The sequence below is a fragment of the Plecotus auritus genome (genome assembly GCF_963455305.1).
Source record: "Plecotus auritus genome assembly, chromosome: 3".
NCBI classification, from domain to species: Eukaryota; Metazoa; Chordata; class Mammalia; order Chiroptera; family Vespertilionidae; genus Plecotus; species Plecotus auritus.
Window position 1 is genome coordinate 168916558 of NC_137772.1, and position 22154 is coordinate 168938711.

Genomic DNA, 22154 nt, shown 5'->3' on the forward strand with positions numbered 1-22154 from the left:
CATCATAGCGAACAGTTGAGTGGCCTTAGCATATTACGCTTTGATTGGTTGAAAGGCCGACCAGATGACTGGACACTTAGCATATTAGGCTTTTATTATATAGGATATTATATAGGATTTTTTTTTCTGAAACATGTTTCAAAGAGAGCTCCCCTACCACCACCACCACACCACCACCCTGCAAAGAAAAAAATAATATCTACTGGGCAATTCATCATTTCTTTCTGTGTATTTTAAACATTCCTGAAATAAGTTGAAATGCATCGTGACCTCAGCTATGTTTTTAAAAAATAGTAGCTCTTGGCTCAATGTCAAAGAACATACATAATGTTCAAGAACTCCACCAACCCTAATATACCTCCTGAAGTCCCCCTGTATGACTGTGGAGATCTTTGCATACTTGTTTAAAGAGTTAGATTTAGAATAACTTAATTGTTGAAAAGCATCTATGAGTTATGCTATCTCATTATAAAGGGCTGTGTTCCTGTATTGCAGTTAATGTGGAAAACAGAGTGCATTACTTTTCTTGAAACCCAAATTGTGAACCTGTGGGGCTTCCCAATGACATAATGAAGTTATTGGGCAGTAAGATTATTCTTGTTTAATTATTTTATTTTCAACGGAAAAGACTAACGCAACTGAAATTCCTCTCTATGGAAGGACATAAAATGACTTTTAACACAGATTATAAAATTTCATGCTAAATATATAATTTCATCATAAATATTGTACAGTATAAACACTCTTCCTTTTGACCTCTCTTTTATGAAGTTAGCTGATATACGTGAAGATAATTTATCTCAACACAAAAATTAAACTTTTTTTGAAAAGTAAAGAATACAAAAGCCCTGGGCAGTGTAGCTCAGTTGGTTGGAGCATCATCCAGTACACTGAAAGGTTGCGGGTTTATTTCCCTTCAGGGCACATACGGAGGAGGATGTGTGTTAGGTCCCTGGTCCCCGTCAGGGCTCATGAAGGAGGCAACTGAACATCTCTCTCACATCTATGTTGTCCTCTCTCTCTCTCTCTCTCTTTCTCTTTCTCTCTCCCTCCCTCCATTCCTCTCTATCTAAAAATCAATAAACATGTCCTCGGATGAGGATTAAAAAAAAAAAAGAACAGAAAAAAAAGAATGAAGTGTTTTCCATCACAGTGAATTCTTTTTTTTTTTTTTAAATATATTTTATTGATTTTTTACAGAGAGGAAGAGAGAGGGATAGAAAGTTAGAAACATCGATGAGAGAGAGACATTGATCAGCTGCCTCCTGCACGCCCCCTACTGGGGATGTGCCCGCAACCCAGGTACATGCCCTTGACCGGAATCGAACCTGGGACCCTTCAGTCCGCAGGCCGACGCTCTATCCACTGAGCCAAACCGGTTAGGGCTACAGTGAATTCTTAAGCACTTTCCTTACATATGCCGAGTGCTAGCTAGGTGTCTTTTGGCATAATTTTTACACGTTTGGTATGGATAGCATACAGTTTGGTGTCTTAAAAAACCAGACAGGCCTCACTTGCCTCCTTCAAGGTGCCAATAACTGCCCTCTGAAAGCACAGATCTGATTTGAAGTCTGGAGCTACTTCTTGCACCAGACGCTGGAAGGGAATTTTGTGAATCAGAAGTTCAGTGGACTCCTAATAACGTCTCATTTCACGGAGTGCCATTGTACCAGGCCTGTAGCAATGAGGTTTCTTCACCCCTCCAGCAGAGGGAACACGCTTTTGCGTGCAGCTTTTGCAGCCAGTTGCTTCCTTGGGTGCTTTACCACCGTCGATTTGCAGGCAGTTTGCTTTGTATGAGTTGTGGTAGAGACCTCCTTACTTACCCGCCCCCTTATCCTTCTACTAGAGCTGTAGGTGGCACTGGCATTAGAGAGCTAGACAGCAGCTTGGGCACACATCCCCGTTGGGACACCGGGTTTGGGGTGCCAAAAGGGAAGCAGTGGGGAGGGCAGTGCGGGAGGAGGCGTGATGGTGAACACCCAGCCTGCTGGTGTTCAGGTCGCAGCAGGATATGCTATCTATATAAATAAAAGCCTAATATGCAAAGTGTCCCCTCGGGAGTCCGACCCACTGGGAGTTCAATCGCTTGCTTTGACGTGCACTGACTACCAGGGGGCGGTGTGGAATGTAGGAAGGCCCTGGCCAACAGCTGGCAGCCGCTAGGGACCCTATCCGTGCACAAATTTCGTGCACTGGGCCACTAGTATTTTAATATTTAGCAAAGATAGCATATAGTAAGAATGGCCTAGACCTTAAGACCTTTGTCCTACCTAACAATTTCCCCCTTAGATTTTTTTAAAGGTTTTAAATTTTTTTATTATTGATTTTAGAGAGAGGAAGTGGGGGAGAGAGAGAAGCATTGATGTGAGAAATATCGATTGGGTTGCCTACAACATGTGCCCCAACTGATGATCAAACCCGCAACCTGGGTATGGGCCCTGACCAAGAATTGAACCCCCCACCTTTTGGTGTAAGGGTGACAACAATCCAAACAACTGAGTCACCACACCAGCCAGCCCCCTCCCCGCCCACACCTCTGCCAGATTGTTTTATTCCTCATTCTTGAGGGAATAGGGACAAGTAAGTCATACTTCTGTGACTGCTACCTGCGGAACATGACAGAGTACGCCTTTGAGTTGGAGGAGTGAAATTCTCTGGCTGCCTGATTTATGAATGTCCCCTAGGTTCTTCGATTCCTGAGAACAGAAGTGCATAAGGAGAACACCATTCAACAGGAGACATGTGCCATAGAGGTGAGGCAGAGGGGGCGGAAATCAAGGAGACTGGGCCCTGCCTCTCAGAAACTCCTACCCTAGTGGGGGTCTAATAAGCAAGGTGGGCCAGAGTGATAGCCTCCCTAAGGACAAAGATGCCAACAAGGGCGAGAAGGGGGAAGGTGCTGTCATATCTGAATCTTTTCCCATATGATCCAGGACACCAAGCCATGGTTTTTATTCAGAAATCAGTTATTGAGCGGCTAGGTGTACCTAGGACTTTGAAGGACAGGTAGGATCTGGGCAGGAAGTGGCCATGCAAAAAGGGTGAACCTAGTGGGGAAGCACAGCAATCCCAGAAGGGGAAGGAATGCCAGATATGACAGTTCTACACAATATCTGGTCGGTGAGCCATGGTTTCTCAAGCACAGTGATGTTTGCCACGGGGCCAAGTAAAGAGCTGCACCTGCCTGGAAGGGAGGGCGGATGGGGAGGAAGTCCTGACATGGCCCTCTGCATCTGCTCTCTTGGGACAGGGCGCTACAGAAAAGCCACTCGTGGTGGCAGGGAAAACACACTTACTTGCAACCTCTTTGCCCCCTAAACCCACGGTCCATTATGTACTGGGACAAGCCTTAAGATGAGCAGATCACCAGAGGTCTATCTAACGCACAGTTTCCATCCTTCACAGACTCTGGTTCCTCCACCACTTGTCCCCAGTTTGGAAACAGAAACTCAAGACTGAAAGTGAAGACTGAAACAACCGCAGGCCCCGGTTATTCAAATCAGAATGAAACAGGAGGTCAAAGTAAGAGAGTCAGCGATGCCACAGGGGCTGCTCACACAAGGCACTGCTTTGCCTCGCCTCTTCTCTTGGGCCGCAGTTACCCACCCTTAGCAGTGGCACCTCCTACTGCACTTACACATCCTGGCTCCTCTCAGCCCTCTAACTTCTGGCTCTCCAGGACTTTGCCTAGAGAAGATGGGCTGAGAAGGCCTCCCCTATATCTCACACAGGTGGGACTGTGACAGGCAAAGGACAGGCCCAGCATGCCTGGTTTAACAGCTTGACTCACATGCCACAATTCAGACCCAACCTGCTAAAAGGAAGGTTCTGGGTGGTGTGGCCTCCCTGCACTTGTCCCCCTTCCAGCTCACACCTTAGCAGTGCAGCATTCTGTTCCTAAATGTCAATGGCTGCCCGTGGCTGTGACAGAGCGCTTGGCTGCTCCACCCTGCTGCTTCCACAGCTGGGCAAGCACCCAGGTCAGCCCATTCCACTGCCAGTCAGAAGACTCCCCACAACCATAGGGCCTGCGCCCAGGCTGAGCGGGGGCCACTCCCCAAGGAGGGGACACAGCTTAGAAGCACCTCATCTTGCCTATGGATAAAGAGAGCAATCTTTCTCACTTTGACCTGCCCCACTCCCAGAGGAGAGGAGGGAAGCTAATGAGCTGCTACTCAGAAGTTGAGCTACTTGATTGGGCTCTGACACAAGAAAATGCATGACTGCACCTGCTCAGAGTCAGTGATCTCAAAACCATCCTTGCAGATATATGCTCTTTATTAATGGACAGGGTACCAGTAAATTACTTTAAAAAAATAACAAATGAGTCATATCTTTTTAAAAATTGATTTCAGAGAGGAAGGGAGAGGGAGAGAGAGAGAAAAAAAAAAAACAAAACATCAATGATGAGAGAGAATCATTGACCGGCTGTCTCCTGCATGCCCCCTACTAGGGATTGAGCCCGAAACCCAGGCATGTGCCCTGACCAGGAATCAAACCGTGACCTCCTGGTTCATAGGTTGATGCTCAACTGCTGAGCCATACCAGTCGAGCACTATATTTCTTAATTTATATAAGCACTTTAATTTCTTTAAGTCAAATAAACAGGGTTCTTTTTATCCAATTCTGAAGAATGTACCCCCAAAGGGCGCCATTGAGGGATCAACTTTGAGTTTCCCATAGCCAGCACATTTACATATAAGACAAATAAGGCAAACACAAATGTCCATACAAAGAACAAAATCCAACTCCTGCAGGACAGACAGACAACCAGACCAGAGATTGTTACACAGGATGTCTTGGATTGCTCCACTGGCGTTTCTCAACCCTCCAGAGTTAGACCTAATTCAGGCCCTGAATCCTGCCCAACCAACCAGAAACCAAACACACACCAGAACTGAAGCTATCTTTCCAACAACCCTATACCCAAAATGGGAATAGAAGCACTAATTAAAGTGACCACTGGCGCCTGACCTACCTGTCTCCCTTCCAAAGCTTTGAGTGAAACAGGCCCGCTTTGCTGTGGAGGCAGGCCAGACAGCGGGAATCTCCCATAGAACAGATCGTTGGTCCAGTGGAGACACAGGTGAGGAGTGCTGCTGCAGACTTCTTGACAAGCATCCCCACCAGGCCAAGAAGGAGTTCTTTTAAGAGAGTGTCATCCAAAAAGAAAGAAAAAAAAAAAGTGTCCCATCTGAGTTACCAGACTTGTTACCAAACTCAAGAGGTTTGTTGCCAAAACCGGTTTGGCTCAGTGGATAGAGCGTCGGCCTGCGGACTAAAGGGTCCCCGGTTCGATTCCAGTCAAGGGCATGTACCTTGGTTGCGGGCACATCCCCAGTGGGAGATGTGCAGGAGGCAGCTGATCGATGTTTCTCTCTCTCATCGATGTTTCTAGCTCTCTATCCCTCTCCCTTCCTCTCTGTAAAATATCAATAAAATATATTTAAAAAAAAAAAAGAGGTTTGCTGCTTAGAGTGCTCTATTCAAAAACAAGAACTAGTTGTTGCAAGGTAGTTCTTATTTACTTGCAGCAAGTAAAAAAGACAGGCTGCAGAGCCAAAGCTCTGCCTCTGGGAAGAGAGGCTTAGCCATTGCTTATATACACTATTTGGCCAATTACATGTTGATTTCATTTCTGCAATTGGCTACACTTATCAGAGTGGTTACTGTAAGCTTGTACTGTTGTAGTTGGTCTGAAAAATATTGTGCAACATTTTAACATTTAGCAAGAATAGCGTTTAGTAAGGATGGCCCAGACAAATGATTTCAACAGGTCCGCAAAATTTTTTAAACATGCAATATTTGAGGCACTGACCTCTTTTTCCTTAGATTGTCAATTTTTTTAAAATATATTTTATTAATTTTTTACAGAGAGGAAGAGAGAGGAGAGGGATAGAGAGCTAGAAACATCGATCAGCTGCCTCCTGCACACCCCCTACTGGGGATGTGCCCGCAACCAAGGCACGTGCCCCTGACCGGAATCGAACCTGGGACCCTTCAGTTCGCAGGCCGACGCTCTATCCACTGAGCCAAACCGGTTTCGGCTAGATTGTCAAATTTTTAAAATGACAACTGCCAACACAATAACAGCCGTCTGGTGTAAATGAATCAAATCAAAATTATACCTACCTTTTTGTCAGCAAAAAATATACTTTTTGGTGTGCTGTAGAATTTTAGTAATTAGTTTAAGTGTGATATGAGATTAAAAAAAAAAAAAAAAAGGTTGAAAATGCCCGGCCTGCCTGGCTCAGTGGTTGAGCATCAACCTTTGAACCAGGAGGTCAAGGTTGGATTCCTTGGCTGGATCCCTAGTGGGGGGTGTGCAGAAGGCAGCCAATCAATGATTCTCTTTCATCATTGATGTTTTTATCTCTCTTTTCCTCTCCCTTCCTCTCTGAAATCAATAAAAAATATTTTTAAAAATGTTTGAAAATTGCTGGCCCTTGAGACCTTTGTCCTAACAGAAGGGCAAGTCTTTCTTACGTAGGCTATTGTGCTATTCATGGTAGGACAGTTAGCCCATCAATTGCCAGTAGCTTTGCCAGTCATTGTGACCAACGAAAATGCCCCCAAGTACTTCCAAAAGCCTATGGAAGGTACTATCACCCACGCAAAAACCAGCCCCCCAAACCACTCTGGAAGCTACCTCATTCCCAGCAAGTGCTTTCTGTCATCTACAAGGACCCCTAACCAAGACACACACACACACACACACACACACACACACACACACACGAAAGAAACTCTCACAAAAGACAAACTAGCAAACTTAGATGTCAAAACTCATGATGAAAATTAACACCAATCAACGATGAGAAAGAGGCTCCTAACGAATAGGGCAGAAAACAGGGTTGGGTGCAGACGGTTGAGATGCCCCCAACCGTTCAGAGGCGAAGGGCTGGGTGGGTTGGGATGGGGGGGGGGGAGGAAGGAGAAGGACCTCTGGGCTCCGGCTTCGGGGGCCCCCCGCAATGTCCTCGGCTCCCACCAGAAGGCGCCCGCATTCCCCGCGCGTAGCTGAAGCCTTCGCCGCAACGAGCCTGAAGCGGAGCCGCGCGGCGCCGTGATCTGAAGCGCCGGGCGGCGGCCCGAGCCCTCCCGAGCAAGGGAGACAGGGGAGACCTGGCTTTGTTCCCTGGTGCTGGTATCTCAACTCCGTGTGGCGGTTTCTCAACGCCGTCCGCCACCCTGGCAGGAAACGCCCAGAACCACCCCAGCACCGTAATCTACAAAGCCCAGGGAGTCCGGAGGCGGGAGGGCTCTGGCGCGCCGGGGAGGCAGGAGGCTCCCTCACGCTCTCAGGCTCACGCCCGGCTCTCCCATCTGGCCGCCTCCAGCCTCATGAGGACCCCCAGGCCGGGGCTGAGAGCCTGGCGCAGCCCGGATCGAAATCGTGCTGCGGCCTTAGAGCGTTAGACAGGTTAGTGCCTGGCCGGGTGAGGGCCGAGCTGAAGGTGGGAGGAGGCGCACTCGCGCGTCCACTCGGTCCCCCCTCCCCCCGAGGCCACTCACCAGGTCACCGCCGCCGGGGGCACCCAATAGAGCGGGCGTGATTCTGCATTTTTCATGATAGGCAAGGTGTGGAGCCGCCCTTTGTAGCACACCCGGGGCCAGGTGACCCAAGAGTGGGGGATGCGCGGGCTCGGGTGGGGGTGGGGGGGCGACGAGCTTGGGGGCCACCGCTGCCCTAATAAAGCGGGGCTCTTCTACTTAGGCGCGGCCGCGGGGAAACCTCCGCATCCAAAGGTCCCTCGCATCACGATGCTGGGCCTCGGGTGTTGGAGGAGACGGAGATGCGGGAGAGGGCGATGAGAAGGCTGGGAGACACAAGGCCGGGGGAGTGAGGGGAGTGGGTAGGGGTGACGATTCGCTGTACAAATCCTAGCGCGCAAAATGTGGAGAGCGCCCTGGGAAGCGGGGCGGGGGTATCAGGGTCAGGGTCTGCCCACGCCTTTGCGCCCCACCTTTCTCACCCTCCCACCCCTACTGCCCACCCAGGATGCGGCTGGGCCGCAGGGCCCTCTGTGTGCTTGTTCTGCTGCTCGTCGGCGCCTCGCTGGGGCTCCTGTACGCTAGGACCCGGGATACCTCGGACCTCCGGATACCTCTTTCTTTGTGGGCACCCCTTCAGGGTCCCCCCAGGCCAGAGCTGCCGGACCTCGCCCCTGAGCCCCGCTATGCTCACATCCCTGTCAGGATCAAGGAGCAAGTGGTGAGGTGAGTGCCAGGAGTGGTGGGGCGGCGAGGGGGGGCGAGGGGGGGACGCTTTTGTTCTCTCCACTGCTGAGCTCTGATGCCTGGTTTCCCCAGCTGGTTGGCTGGTCGTGGGGGTGAGGTGGGAGGTGGAGGGGGCTATTGAGTCTTGGTCTGGGGTGGCGGGGGCGGGGGGGGGGGGATCTGCCCTCCCTGAACCTTGTCATGGTGATGGGGAAGGGAGGGTGTGCAGTCAGGGGATGGCCCTGAACCTCTTTATGATGTCCACATAAAGGAAAGTCCCGATGGGGTCCTGAATGGTGGGTGGAACACCCTGAAATCTTAGCGGTTTGGCCCTGTTCTGCACCTCTGTGAAATCCTGATTTAGGAATAGTTCATCCTATTTAGGGTCCCTTCTCCCAGGGACTATTTGGAGAGCAATGTTTAGGGGGACAGATATTGGCTGGGCAGGGTTGAAGGGTGCTGTGTAAATGTTTTGTGGGGTGAATGGAGCTGTATGGCTGGACTCTGATGACACACCCCACCCCACCCCACCCGTCCCCGCTCCAGGCTGCTGTCTGGAAACAATTGCAGTTGTGAGTCCAGCGCTGGGAGCCTTTACCTCCCCTTCCAGAGGCAGGTCCAAGCCGTTGACTTCACCAAGGCCTTTGACCCTGAGGAGCTGAAGGCTGCCTCTGCCTCGAGGGAACAGGAGTTCCAGGCCTTCCTTTCAAGGTACCAGCATGAAAGGAAAGCATGACTGTCCTGGTGGAGAGCAGCAGGGGGCCTGAGGGTGGGTGGCACAGGAGGGAGAGCCCCTCTCCTCCTGACTCTCCCTCTGTTCTTCCCCTCCTCCACTGACAGGAGCCAGTCTGCTGCTGATCAACTGCTCATTGCCCCTGCCAACTGCCCCCTACAATATCCGGTGCAGGGTGTGGAGGTACAGCCCCTCAGGAGCATCTTGGTGCCAGGTGGGAAGAAAGATCCTAGGGGATGACCTAAGCCACCATGGGAGTGGCAGAGCCTGAGCTTGGGTGGGGAATAATGAGGGAAGATTAGAATGTGAGGCATGGGTCTTCTGATGCAAGAGGGACTTGAGGTCAGCAAGGGGCTCATGAGGTGGGAGATGGGACAGAAGGGACTCTTGGTTGTCAGGAATTGCAGAAGACTATAACTAGGGAAGTTTGGAGAAAAGAAATAATTCTTTGCAGACTGACGAAGGGTAGGGCAGGCCATAGAAGAGCTACTGCTTTGATGTGAAGGAGTTAAACAATTACTCTAGGCTACTTCAGCCATTGTGCCCAGCTGCCTCAACAAGAGGTAGGGGTAAGAAGTTCTGTGTTGTGAAAAAGGGAAGAGAAAGTGAGCAAAGCTATCTGTGATTCTCACCCCCCTCCTTCCTCCCAGGGCTGAGCCTGCAGGCTGCTTCTGGTCAGGAGGTATATCAGGTGAGAAGAAACAGGAGGGTGGGGAGGCCAAGTGGGCATCAAGGATGCTGGGAGGGTCCTAGCTGGTTTGGCTCAGTGGATAGAGCGTCGGCCTGTGGACTGAAGGGTTTTGGGTTTGATTCTGGTCAAGGGCACATGCTTGGGTTGCGGGCTCGATCCCCAGTAGGGGGAGTGCAGGAGGTAGCCAATCAATGATTCTCTCTCATCATTGATGTTTCTATCTCTCTCTCTTCCTCTCCCTCCCTCTCTGAAATCAATAAAAATATACATATTTTTAAAAAAGGATGCTGGAAGGGAAACAGGGCTGCCAAAGGAGGGATGGAGGAATCAGGGCAGCAAGAGGTGGGTCTGGGGGCTAACGCTACACTGTCCAATACCTTCTCCCAGGTGAACCTGACTGCCTCCTTGGGCACATGGGATGTGGCAGGGGAAGTGACTGGAGTGACTCTCACGGGGGAGGGGCAGCCAAATCTCACCCTCACCAGCTCAGGACTGGACCAACTCAATCGGCAGCTGCAACTGGTCACTTATAGCAGCCGAAGCTACCAGGCAAACACAGCAGACACAGGTGCGAGGCGCTGGGTGGAGGTAGGGGCAGTCTGGGTGAACAGAGAACCCAGAAAGGCTGGGTCAGGCAAACGGCAGAGGGTGTGGGAGATACTCGGGCAATGGCCAGAGCTGCCCAGCCACACAATGGGCATTTCAGCTAGGCCAGCAGGGCCAAGGAGGGAGAGAAGAGGCCTTTGTTCATCTGGGGCCAGAGCAGGCCAGAGGGAAATCTGAGCTTTGGGTGTGTCCCCTCCTCAGGGCAACCATGGGGGCCCCAGGAAGTGACTTGCCCCAGGAGCCGGAAGACTCAAGCTCTAGTCCCAGCCCACCACTTCCTATAGGGCAAAGGGCTTTATCTCTCAAAGCTCCCACTTCAAGCAAAAGGGACCTACCTGCCAAGGCTTGCTACACCAAACCTGCTCCCATTTAGGACCTTTGCCCTTGCTGTTCCCTCTGCCTAGAATGCTCTTCCCCCGGATTTTTACATGGCTGGCTCCTTCTTGTCATCTGGATCTCAGCTCAAATGTCCCCTCTTCACTATCACATTACTTGTCTTATTTTCTATTCAATATTTACCAGTAACTGAACTTTTCTTATTTACTTAACCTGAAACCAGACTAGGTTTCTATCCCAGCTTTGTTGCTTAAATCGTCGTCTAAATGTGGCAGATTATTTAATTTCTCTGTGCCTTCATTTTCTATAGTAGGAATCTACTTCATATTGTGAAGATTAAATGAGTCCATATTTAAATTACCACTTAAGGTAATTTAAAAAGTGCCTGGCCCATAGTAAATGCTCAGTAAAGGTTAGCTTTAAATTAAATGTTTTCTCATCTCTCTCCCATCCATTAGAATGTAAGTTCCATGGGGGTAAGAACATTGCGTTCTTGTCCACCAGGGCTTAGAAAGGTGATACACAGAATAAGCACTTAAATATTTATTTACTAAAAATAGAATGCTGTTCCACATTTCATGTCCTTTCTTCCCAGTCCGGTTCTCCACCGAGGGACATGAAGCGGCCTTCACCATTCACATAAGACATCTCCCCAACCCTCGGCTGTACCCACCTGGGTCTCTACCACAGGGAGGTGAGGCTTGTGCATGCAGGGACATGGGTGCAGCCCCGGTGGGGAACAAGTTGGGAGAGGGCTGCCTGGGAGAAGATGTCTTTTTGCTCCTCACTATCCACTCCCCTTGTCTGCACCTAATTCTGCCCCTCACTCCCAGCCCAGTACAACATTAGCGCTCTGGTCACCATCGCCACTAAGACCTTCCTTCGTTATAATCGGCTGCGGGCACTCATCGCCAGCATCCGCCGCTTCTACCCGACGGTCACAGTGATCATCGCCGACGACAGCGACAAGCCAGAGATAATTAGCGGTCCCCACATCGAGCACTATCTCATGCCTTTTGGCAAGGTGCGCAACGAGCCAGACTGAACCCAGCGCCCCAGGGCACCGGGAGGGGGCGCGCGCGCTCAGTCTCCAGAGTAGTGAGTGATTCCCTAGATTATCTGCCTCAAAACCACTGGGATGCCTGTTAACCCTGAGGCTTCCTGGAATGTAAGCTCTGTGAAAGCACAAATCATGCAATCGTGTCTATCTTATTCGCACTGTATTCTTGGAATGGTGCTTTGCACCTAGTGGGTGCGTGATAAATAGTTGAATGAATGCACTCAGGAATTAAATGCATTCCAAGACACCCCCCCACCCCACAACACTGACTCAGAACCTCTGACATGGGAAACTGTATTTTTTACCTAGCTCCCCGCAATTCACAAGAACTCGAAGTTTGGAGAGGGGTACAGGCTGTTTAGAGTGATCAAGAGTGAAAAGGAAAGGTGGCAAAGAGGTATGTCCTAACCACGGCTTCGCCAACCATACATACCCTTCCCAGGGCTGGTTCGCAGGCCGGAACCTGGCCGTGTCCCAAGTGACCACCAAGTACGTACTGTGGGTGGACGACGATTTTATCTTCACCGCTCGGACGCAGCTGGAGAGGCTTGTGGACGTGTTGGAACGGACGCCGTTGGACCTGGTAGGGGAGGGGCCGCAGGATGTGGGGTGGAGAAAGAGGGCTTCCAGGGGGTTCAGAGCACGGCTGGAGAGCAGCCAGCCCTTGGGACAAGAAAGGATGAAGAAGCGGAGCCTGGGGTATATCTAGGTCCCGAAGGGGTAGAATCGAAAAGGACAGGGCAGGGGAACCACTGAGGGGAAAGGGGGACAGGGAGGGGGCGGAGGAAGCACAGACCTACCCCCTTCCAGTTCCCACCCCTCCTGGAGCCATCCTCCCATTCACCGCAGGTCGGGGGCGCTGTGCGCGAGATCTCAGGCTTCGCCACCACCTACCGGCAGCTATTGAGCGTGGAGCCGGGCGCGCCAGGCCGCGGGAACTGCCTCCGGCAAAGGCGTGGCTTTCACCACGAGCTCATCGGCTTCCCGGGCTGCGTGGTCACCGACGGCGTGGTCAACTTCTTCCTGGCACGCACCGACAAAGTGCGAGAGGTCGGCTTCGACCCGCGTCTCAACCGTGTGGCGCACCTGGGTGAGTGGCGCCCTCTTCTGGCAGGGTCCCCTTGCGAGGCGAGGTTCCTTGCGGCAAGGTGCCAAGGACACCCCAGCAGAGCCCATGGCTGCCAACCGGCTCCCCTAGAGCAGTTCTTCGAAGTTTTACCAAGAGAAAGAGCTTCTACCTCCTAGCCTGCACACCACGTAAACCTTCGCACCCAAACACAGCTGCTGGGTCCACCTGAAACTTCCCTACCACTGTTATCACTGCCACCTCTACCCCACTCCCAGCCACTTCCCCTGGCCCTTAGAAATGGCGTCTGTGCCTTCGCACCCTCCATACCCCAAATCTCTGTTCTCCCTGAGGGTTGGCCTTCTGCACTCTCAAGACGCTTCATTGTGTGCTCCCCTTTCCTCCACCCCCAGAATTCTTCCTGGATGGACTTGGTTCCCTTCGGGTGGGATCCTGTTCAGACGTCGTTGTGGATCACGCATCCAAATTGAAGCTGCCTTGGACATCAAGGGATCCTGGGACAGAGACTTATGCCCGGTACCGTTACCCAGGATCACTGGACGGAAGTCACGTGGCCAAACACCGCCTGCTGTTCTTCAAACACCAACTGCAGTGCATGACTACGGAGTGATGGCCACTCGGGGCCTTTCAACTGTCAGGCTGGGCCTGCCTTCTTGTCCCTGCCAGAAATTTCTAGCAAACCCCACTACCCAGTGACCACTCCACTGACTGTCCCCTATCCCCTTCAGAACCTGATCCCAAATAGGGGCTAGTCCTGGTGACACTCCTCCTTTCTGTGAGTGCCCAGGGGTATGATGGAGCCATAACTCTTCCCACAGCCAGTGCCAAGTCCTCCCTCCACCCCTGTCATGGAGGTGGGGTGTCACTTTCCAAGTGCCAAAGAGCCCAAAGGACTCTAAGAACCTGAAGTGGAAACACTCATCTCCTGGTGACTGAGTGGGTGGGGAAGGCCCCAACATGTATTCCCAGGACTGTGCTCCCCTCCCCCGGCTCTGGATCCAGGACTGTGCACCGGTTGCAGCCCCACCCCCATGGAGAGACCTGGTGATTGGAGCTGGGGTGAGGGCTAGTGAACACACAGGTGAAAGCATTCTTAGTTGTGTCTCTGCAATGCTGTGGGCGTGGAGGAAGGGGCACCAGGGGCCGGTGTGCAGACACCCGGACTCACTTTATGAATCCCAGAGGCTATCAGCTTTATTTTATTAGTTACATCAAGTAAGGGGGCTCAAGGGCCAAGGCCCTCACACACATATTGTTGGTCTTCCATACTCCAAGTGACCCGGTCAGACCCATACTGTGCAAGTCTTCGGACCAGTGAGCTCCTGAAAAAGGGAGGGCAGGTGTCAGGAATAGAAGTGCCCCTCCCTTCCTCGTCCAGGATTTGGCAGTCTGAGGGGCACCAACACCTCTGGGACCTTGAGTTACTCGGCTCCTCACCCATGGCTGGGCCCATTCTCCCTTGCTTAGTCTTCTTTTTTTTAAATCCTCAACCCAAAATACATTTATTGATTAGAGAGAGAGAGAGGAGGGGAGATAGAGAGACATTGATGTGAGAGAAAAACATCCATCAGATGCCTCCTATATGCGCCCTGACTGGGGACTGGAACCACCACATAGGTATGTGTTCTGAACAGAAATCAAACCCACAAATTTATTATTATTATTATTATTATTATTATTAATATATAGGAAAACGCTCCAACCAACTGAGCCACTCAGCCAGGGTTCCCTGGCTTAATCTTGATAAATTAACTAATCATTTTATCCTCATCCCTTCCTTCATCTTCCTCCTCAGCCCCCTTCTTAAATCCCTCTGCCTGGATCTTCAGCCACTGACTCACACCTCACTTGCTACAGCCCAGCATCTCCTGGCTTCCACCCCTGTTGCTACTGTCCCCTCACCAGTCTCTCCAGGGCATGAGCAGCTGCATCCTGGACACTCACAAACAGCTGCTCTGGGGTCACTCTGTCCAGGAGTCCTGCTTGGGTCAGTGTCCTGAGCACTGAGGCTGTGTGGAGAGGGGGTCAGGCTTTCAGGCTCTAAGTCCACACTGTCCTCTTCTCTCCCCCAAGTGTCCAGCCATTCCCCAGTCTCCAGTTCCCTCCATACTCCACACCTCACCATTACACTGAGCCAGGAGAAGGTGGATCCCAGCATCTTGGCATCTGCTGGCCAGCTGCAGAGGTGGGGCAGTGGGTTACACCCTACATCAGAGAGTATGCCTGGGATGATAAGGGGAGTTTCTCCTTAACCTCCCTCTTCCTCACCTGTACCACTTCTCTGGCCCCAGCAGCATCTGCGAAGGTGACACCACTGCAGTCTAGGACCACCACTCTCACAGGCTCAGCAACTAGGATGGGAGAAGGCAGAGTACCCAGATGCTCCCAGGGATTATTCCCAACCCTTCCTCCTTGTCATCCCATCTCACCTGCATCAGGTGGGCCATCTATCTTTGGAGTCTCCTGTGAGTAGAAAAGAGCGGTCGCCACTTGTGAGGCACAAGCATGACCGTGCACACCTTGAGCACCAGGATCCCCCTCAGAAACCCACCTGCCTCCCACTCAGAGAACCCACACTCCCCTTTGACCAAGTTCCTCACCTTGCCTCTGCCAAGCCCCAAGTGCCACTCTAGGTTATGCCGAAACTGCCCACGGGTCCCAAAGTAGAGAGGTGTTGGATAGCTCAGAATGCAGAGCCCTGGGACCTGGAGGAGCTAAGGGGTCAGAGGGTCAGAGAAACATCCAGGTCTAATCATCCCTTCCCTCTTTGGCTGTAGCCCACCCACCTTGTGGCTCTCTTTGAGTGGCCTGTAGAGCTCCGTCCCCTCAGCTAGTCCAAGTGCCACACACTGCACCCTAGGCAGGAAGCTGGGGTCAGATTCCCAGCCTGGCCTGGCTGAGAAGTCACCCCAAGCACTCTGTTCTCGCACCTCCCTTCATCTTGACTCCCCTTATCTCTACTCCCACCTCTGGGTGCGGCAGACCACAGTCATCATGGAGAAGACCACACCTACGGCCAGGCCCAGGTCCACGCTCAGGGTCACTACAGACACCCATGTGACCATCCACACTGCCTGCAGGACATAGATGGACGTGAAATACCCAGGAGAAAGGCCAGGCCATCACTGCTAAGGAAAAGGGTCCAGGGGCAGTGGCTGCCAGGGCAAGTGAAGGGGAGGGATGACTCAGGAGAAGGTAGAAAGAAAGACAGAAGGAAGGGATAGGATTGACCCAACAATGGGTACACACCAAACACACTGGCCCCAGATCTTGCACCACCGGGGGAGTTAAAAATATTCAGGTCTGAAGGGGTTCAAACCCCTCACCTTGTCTCGGAGGAAAGGGATTAAGAGGTATGCATGTTGGGGGTGGGTGGGTTACAGAAGTTAGGACTAGGACAATTAGCTTTGATCCAGGGCAGAGGCTGGAGATGCTGGGAAAGTGGGGGAGGGCAATGCTGCTGTTTCTCACAAAGTCCATGCGGCTGATGCGCCATAGTTGTGGAAGTTCCTGCATCTGGAAGAACATCTGGCGCATGCTGGAGATGTTGATGCAGGCAAGGACAGCCTTGGGGCAGAGGAAAGGAACTAACCACCCCAATACTCTGGAATATAGCCACCCCTCCAGGTCACCGCCACACTGCCTCTGCTCCTTACCTTAGGCAGATAGTAGAAGAAGGGTCCTAGCCACAGCAGCACTGACAGGACAACTATGCAGGAGAAGAGGCCTGCCAGCTAATGGGAAGGGTCAATGGAAGCAAAAAAGGAAGGGAACCTCACCCACTGGGCATCATCTTCCTTGAAAGTCTCTGTCCTCCCAAGTCCCTTTCCACACAGATATTCCTCAATCTTCATGAGCTTCTTGATATTCTGCCATTCACACCTACTCTTCCCTTTCCCCCAGTTAAATGCCTCATTCACTAGTCTCCCCTAGATGTAGTTCAACTTTTCTATTTTTGTAACCCACCTCCATCTTAAAAGCCACAGTGAGATTACCCTAAAAGCAGGCTAACCACATGCTTAGGGCACCAACTGAGTAACAGAAACCAAAAATATAAAAATATTAGGGGAAACTTTGATATGTGATATTTCTTTTTAAGTGAAAATGTCCTTACGGGAAAAATTAGAATTTTGTCTCAAATTTATTTTACAGTTTAGTAATATTTTTACTTTGAACTACATATGGGGTACCATAAGCTTTTTAAGTGCTTACAGTAAAGATCTTAATGGAACTTAGTTTTTTCTTTCTCTCTGACCTCGATAATCCCCTCCCCTCCCTCACAGAGTCCCAGCCTCCTTTATATAGCTGCCACCTGTTTCTCCACCACCTGGACCTGGACGCGCCCCCCTTCCCCACCCCACCCTTTCTCCTCACTCAAGGACGCGCGCTTACCTGGGTGTTCCCACCAGCATCCACTAGTAGGCTGGTGGTGGCCAATGTGGCCGAGTTGGGAAAGCAAGAGAACAGCGAGGAGATGAGGTTGGAGGCACCATGAGCCAAGAGTTCCTGGGGTGTACAGTGAGATGAAGAGAGAGACAAAGGCATGGGGAGGTAACATTAGGGGGTTGTCTCCTGAGTGAGGTTGGAGTCCTCAGTCGGAATCACACACCTGGTTGGAGTCAATAGTGTAGCTATACTTGTTTGCGTAGATGGAGGCCAGGGAGGCGGACACAGCAAAAGTAACCAGCGCGATGGGCAGTGAGTCATCCAGAATCCTAGGTAGCTCAGACAGGTTGGGGAGGAGAGGCTGGGGAAATCTGGAGAGAGAGGGATCCAAGGTAAAGATGGGTTGGGTATACCAAGGATTATAGGGAAGACAGAGACAAAAAGGGTGGAGCAGGACAAAAGGAGGTATTGGGTGTGAGAGGAGAACGCTGGTGTTCTTTCATTCTCTCTTACCCTCCAGGCAGCAGCCCCACTATCTGGACATTATATCTCGTGTCCAGGGAAGAGGTGAAGCAGAGCACAGAGGCCAGAAGCACCTGGGGAAGAGCGTGTATTAGGGCATGGGAGGAAATGGGTCCCCTGGCAGAGGCTACAAGGGCCCAATATGAGAGAGGATCAAAATGCAGGATTAGGTGGTTGCTGGAGCCTAGCAACTGGGGGAGCTTGGGTGTGTTTGGGATGGCTGCCCGACAACTAATTTAGAGTGAAGGAGAGTGGGGATGAGAAGAGGAGTGATACCTCTCTGGGGTTATGGAGAGAGATGGATGATAGGGAAGGGGGCCTCCTGTGAGGGAGCCATTCTAAGTGGGGAAGTTTGGCCATGTCTGTGGATGCGTAGGGTATCTTTGGAGACGTTAAACATTTATTTACTTGGAAAGAGAAACGTAGGTAGGTGTGGAAAGGGAAAGGGAGTTACAGTGAAGGATCCGGCAAGGAGCGAGATGGGAGTGGAGGCGAGCGCTGTAAGGAGGCAGAAGGCGCTCTAAGAGCTGCAGAGGGAACTCCGCGCGAGGAGAGGAAATGTGTGGGTGGGGGATTCCGGAGGGTCAAAGTGTTCTGGGAAGAAGCCTAGCAGAGGACTTGTGTAAGCAGGACCTCTCGGCTGTGGCCTCTCTGCATTCCATTAGGGGGCGGCAGCGGCCAGTTCCTATAGGATGGGCAGGGTTTGTGAGGCGCAGGGGACCGGTACCCAAGAGCCATCCTCACCATGACGATTTCCCCTGGAATCGGGGTGGGTAGCCTGTCTCGGAATCTCACGTTCAATTCCTTGACCGGCACGAGCAGCGCCAGGCTGAGTGCGGAGATGGTCAGTTCGGCCGGGCTGCTCTGGGGCAGTGCGGTCAGCACAGCGGCCAGCGTCTGCGGACGGGCGGTGAGCAGAGGGCCCCGAGCTGGGGGCGACTGTCCCCGGCGGACCCACTAGACCCAAGCAAGGCTCTCCCGGCTCCCAGCAGGGCTTCCGCCTCCACGCGACCCTCATTCAGCCTCTTCCTTTCTTCCGCCCCGCCCCGTTACACACGTCTCTCCACTCGTCCTTCCTTCCTTCCTTTTCCGGTTGCCCTCCTCCGGACCGCTAGAAGCCTCTTTTCCGTTGCCCTCCCATCCCCGCCCACCTTGAAGAGAGCGAAGCAGCCGATCTGGCGCGGGAGGCGCAACCCCACAAGGCTCGGCAGCTGGGACACTAGCACATGCAGCGCGGCCCCGCTGGTCAGCGCTTTGACCACTGGCTCGGACAAAAAGGTGGACAGGACGCCGAGCTGCAGCGCGAACATCCCCAGCTGCGGGGAGAAGATGCCCAGTCACTGCCGGAGAAGGAGCAGACCAGCCGGAGCGCAGTGTGCCCGTTTCTCGGCGCACCTCTGACCGAGACCAGCGCGGGCGACCTGCCCCACCCTTTCCCCTGGCTCAGTTACCCCAGGCCCCCAGCGTGGACCGCCCCCCCCCCAGGGTCTTCCCTCACCATCAACGCCCCGCTCCCAAAGGCCAAGGCCGCAGCTGCCCCAACCCGCTGAGCGTCCAACTGTTCCCTCTCGATTCCGCTCAGGTTCCCCCCGAGCGGTTCGGGCACTAGCCGCTCCACGGCGGAGCCCGTCATGAGGCTGAGGACAGCGAACGTTCCTAGGGCCAGAGGACAAACGCAGAAATTACCAGGTGTGCCGCCTGGGGCGCTGCGACAGCCCAGGCTCTGCGTTTTCGGCCCAGGCGGCTGGCCGTGGGACCTCGCTCCCTAGAAGCAGTGCTCGGGTGAAGACAGTGAGGCTAAGCCGGTGCAGAAGCCGGGAACCAGGGAGGTTAGGAGAGGGCAACAACCAGCAAAACTGTCCCGACTGCACCACCATCCTCTCCTGCAATCTCCGGGGACTGCGTGCTCCTTGGGGTGACTGCACATCTCTTCTCCCCTCTTCCAAATCCCAGAAAATTTAACCCAATTTCATGAGGAGGAAAAAGTCTGAGTAAATTCCCACCTCTTTGCACCCCCAATAAGCATTGCCTAGGTCAGAGGGTCATGGCAGGGGAACGGTGGTGAGTTGGGGGATGAGAGCTAGGAAGCTTACAAGAACGGAAGCCTCAAACCCCTGTCCATTTTCACCCCACAGAGGTCACTGGGTCACTCACCTGTGGACAGGTGTCTTCCGGTACCCAACAAGGTATAGATGAGGATGGGGAAGAAAGACGTGTAGAGGCCAAACACAGGGGGCACGGAGGTCAAGAGGGCAAAAGCCATGCCTGGGGGGAGAGGTGGAAGGAAAGATCTGATGGGTGGAGGGATGGAGGGTGCCCAGCTTCAGGATGCTGCCCCTTTCCACTCTTAGAGGCTGGCAAGGGGACGCTAAACCTTGCCACAAGAGGGAACTGAGGGGTTAACGGGCCTGGTGGGAAGTCGCTGGGTGGACAAGGTCACAGATCCATAACCCCGGCGGAGACCTGGGGGGCAGGCGTTGTGCTTCTCTCTTCTCTCCAGTTCCCTGAGCCGGAACGAGTCTAAGACTTCTCCAAGGATTGCGCAGATGAGGGCAGCTGGGGGTGGGGAGCTGATGGAGCTCCATAGTCCTTAGCCAGAACTTGTCTCCGAACCCTCAACCACATGGACCCACCACCTCGCTCCCGAGTTCCCACCCCCTGGGTCTCCCCAGCCCTCTGACAGGTTGGTGTTGGGGCCGCTCACCCTGGGGCACGTGCACGATGCCCACGGTCACTCCAGCCACCGCATCCCCAAGCAACCAGGCCCTCCAGCGGTATTCAGGCAGCCAGCGCAGGGGGGGCAGCCGCGCCAGCAACAGGCGCCACGCCCCCGGTCCGGAACAGGCGCGGGCCCGCCGCCTCCACAGTCTGCACAGCCCGGACCAGCGGGACTCTGCCAGTAGTTCCTGCGCCTGCTCTGCGCCCCCGAAGAGCTGCTGGAATCGCGCCTGGGTGAGAGGTTCCCTGAGCTTGGCGCCCAGTGGGAACTTAAGGTCGGAGGCCTCTCCTGGGCTTGAGCAGGTCCTGGCGCCCAGTAGCCCACTCATTTTGCCCTTGGCCACCTCCAACTCCGCCCTGTCTTAAATACCCCTCCACGGGCTAGCCTGAGTCCCGCCTCCCTGAAGCAGGGCCCAATCCGGCCCTGGAGGCGCCCTTCTACAAGCTGAAGAGAGCTGCAGCTTGGGGAGGGGGCATCTCTATGTTAGGCGCTTCCTCAGATATCCTTGGCTAAGTCGCAAGCTCTGGAGTCTGCTAGGGGAGAGGGCTGTGGAAAGGTTTAGGGACCAGAGAGATAAGCCAAACCTCAACACCTAACCCCCACTCCTAAGCCTTTTCACTCTCCACCTCTTCACTGAGTTCCCTTTGAATCTACACTTTGGGCCAAGACAGAAGCTGGCTCCTCTAGGTTCATTCCTAGAGCCACTGAGCAAGAGAGTTCAGTGGTTCTGACCCCAGCATCTCCTTTCCCCAAACCCAAAGCCTCTTGGGGCTCAGGTTGTCCCCAAGAAAGTATAAGGAGGTCTGCTGGCCTCTTCAGTTCCACAAACAACTGGATGGGAAGCAGATATATGTATTAGACAGGATGACAGAGAACCACCACTGCACATCTTTGCGGGAGAGCCTGAGCCTAAATCCCCAGTTCAGGACCCCAGGAAGAATACTGAACTGATAGGAAATTTTTTTTTTCTTAGAAGCCAAAAACCCCAAAACACCATATATTACATACAAGTGCAAGTCACAAAATAGGCACTCAAATGCACATTTGTGGTTATATTAGGTACAAAAGAGTCACCCGTCCACCCACCTCATGTACCCCTAAAGAGATGCAGACGTTCTGAGCTCTAGAATCCTATTTGCCCCATCCCCTCCTCCACTCTCAAGAATCCTTAGCACCCCTCCCCATCACCCTCTGGTCCCCAGTCCCTGACCCCAAAGTCCTGGGGGTGGGGAACAGTGAGGGTGGGTCTCTCTTCTTCAATTCCTTCTATTGTTCCCCCTAAGTCTTATCTGGGCTGTACGTCCTGTCTCCCCCTTAAGAGGCCCCTCCCCCCATTGTCGGCCAGAGGGACCTCAGCCCCACAGGGAGGCTCCAGCTCCTCCTCACCACCCCCACCCTAGCAGTCTATTGTCTGCTGAGGAAGCCCAAGTACACGTGACCAGGCCCAGGGGACAAAGGGACAGTGGCACACCAATGACCAAGGACCCAGGACAGGGAATCTGGACATGGATCTCTGCACGTTTAGCTTTCTCTGTCCCTGGGGCTGTCCCAGAAGTTGGGAGGGGTGAAGACCCCTTTGGCCTCTACAATCTTGGGTCTATGACTTGAAGAGAAATCCATTCCTGTTCAGTGTGGTTATGCCTTATGACTTCCCAGACAGCAAAAATAAGAAGACCCAGAGACAGAAGGGGCTGTGGTCTCCAGCATCCTCTCCACCTTCCCATTCTACCTCAGCTGAACATGGAAGCCTCAGAAGGAAAGGTACATTGGCATTTGGTACTTTTGCGTCTG

The 22154-nt window shown here is 52.8% G+C and overlaps 2 protein-coding genes across 10 annotated transcripts; one reads left to right on the forward strand and one right to left on the reverse strand.

The window, feature by feature from the left end:
* The first annotated feature begins 6863 nt into the window (after window positions 1-6863).
* B4GALNT1 (beta-1,4-N-acetyl-galactosaminyltransferase 1) lies at window positions 6864-13828 on the forward strand. 3 transcript variants are annotated; one of them, XM_080659859.1, is made up of 11 exons: window positions 6864-7426; window positions 8005-8223; window positions 8770-8934; window positions 9064-9170; window positions 9607-9647; window positions 10035-10215; window positions 11185-11283; window positions 11423-11613; window positions 12092-12232; window positions 12499-12739; window positions 13129-13828. In XM_080659859.1, exons 2-11 carry the CDS (start codon window positions 8006-8008, stop codon window positions 13344-13346), a joined length of 1602 nt encoding a protein of 533 aa, XP_080515985.1. In that variant the 5' UTR covers window positions 6864-7426; window position 8005; the 3' UTR covers window positions 13347-13828. The 3 variants fall into 3 exon arrangements, with proteins under 3 accessions (XP_080515985.1, XP_080515987.1, XP_080515986.1); XM_080659860.1 differs by lacking the exon at window positions 6864-7426 and adding an exon at window positions 7506-7584; XM_080659861.1 differs by lacking the exon at window positions 9607-9647 and having other exon boundaries at window positions 6975-7426; window positions 13129-13822.
* Window positions 13812-20694, reverse strand: LOC308243925 (solute carrier family 26 member 10-like). 7 transcript variants are annotated; one of them, XM_080659854.1, is made up of 18 exons: window positions 20349-20694; window positions 19799-19909; window positions 19143-19300; window positions 18796-18960; window positions 18389-18541; window positions 17636-17718; window positions 17346-17493; window positions 17129-17242; window positions 16393-16470; window positions 16208-16303; window positions 15704-15810; window positions 15523-15592; window positions 15337-15450; window positions 15166-15199; window positions 15005-15087; window positions 14859-14913; window positions 14639-14745; window positions 13895-14058 (listed from the first exon to the last, which is right to left on the reverse strand). In XM_080659854.1, the coding sequence occupies exons 1-18, from the start codon at window positions 20689-20691 to the stop codon at window positions 14020-14022; spliced, it is 2058 nt and encodes a 685-aa protein (XP_080515980.1). In that variant the 5' UTR covers window positions 20692-20694; the 3' UTR covers window positions 13895-14019. The 7 variants fall into 7 exon arrangements, 6 of the variants coding, with proteins under 6 accessions (XP_080515979.1, XP_080515981.1, XP_080515982.1 ...); XR_013960112.1 differs by lacking the exon at window positions 15005-15087 and having other exon boundaries at window positions 13911-14058; window positions 14859-14959; XM_080659853.1 differs by lacking the exon at window positions 15005-15087 and having other exon boundaries at window positions 13812-14058; window positions 14639-14959.
* Between the last annotated feature and the right edge of the window lie 1460 nt (window positions 20695-22154).

Bases quoted from the DNA above. Each gene is read 5' to 3' on its own strand.
- LOC308243925 (XM_080659853.1), bottom strand. From the start codon at position 20,691: ATGAGTGGGCTACTGGGCGCCAGGACCTGCTCAAGCCCAGGAGAGGCC. The intron at 17,719-18,388 runs GTGAGGATGGCT...GCTCTTCCCCAG, and splicing joins TTCCAGGGGAAATCGTCATG to GTGCTTCTGGCCTCTGTGCT. The intron at 15,200-15,336 runs GTGAGGAACTTG...TTCTACTCACAG, and splicing joins TGGGGCTTGGCAGAGGCAAG to GAGACTCCAAAGATAGATGG.
- B4GALNT1 (XM_080659859.1), top strand. From the start codon at position 8,006: ATGCGGCTGGGCCGCAGGGCCCTCTGTGTGCTTGTTCTGCTGCTCGTC. The intron at 11,284-11,422 runs GTGAGGCTTGTG...CCTCACTCCCAG, and splicing joins TGGGTCTCTACCACAGGGAG to CCCAGTACAACATTAGCGCT. The intron at 12,740-13,128 runs GTGAGTGGCGCC...CTCCACCCCCAG, and splicing joins CAACCGTGTGGCGCACCTGG to AATTCTTCCTGGATGGACTT.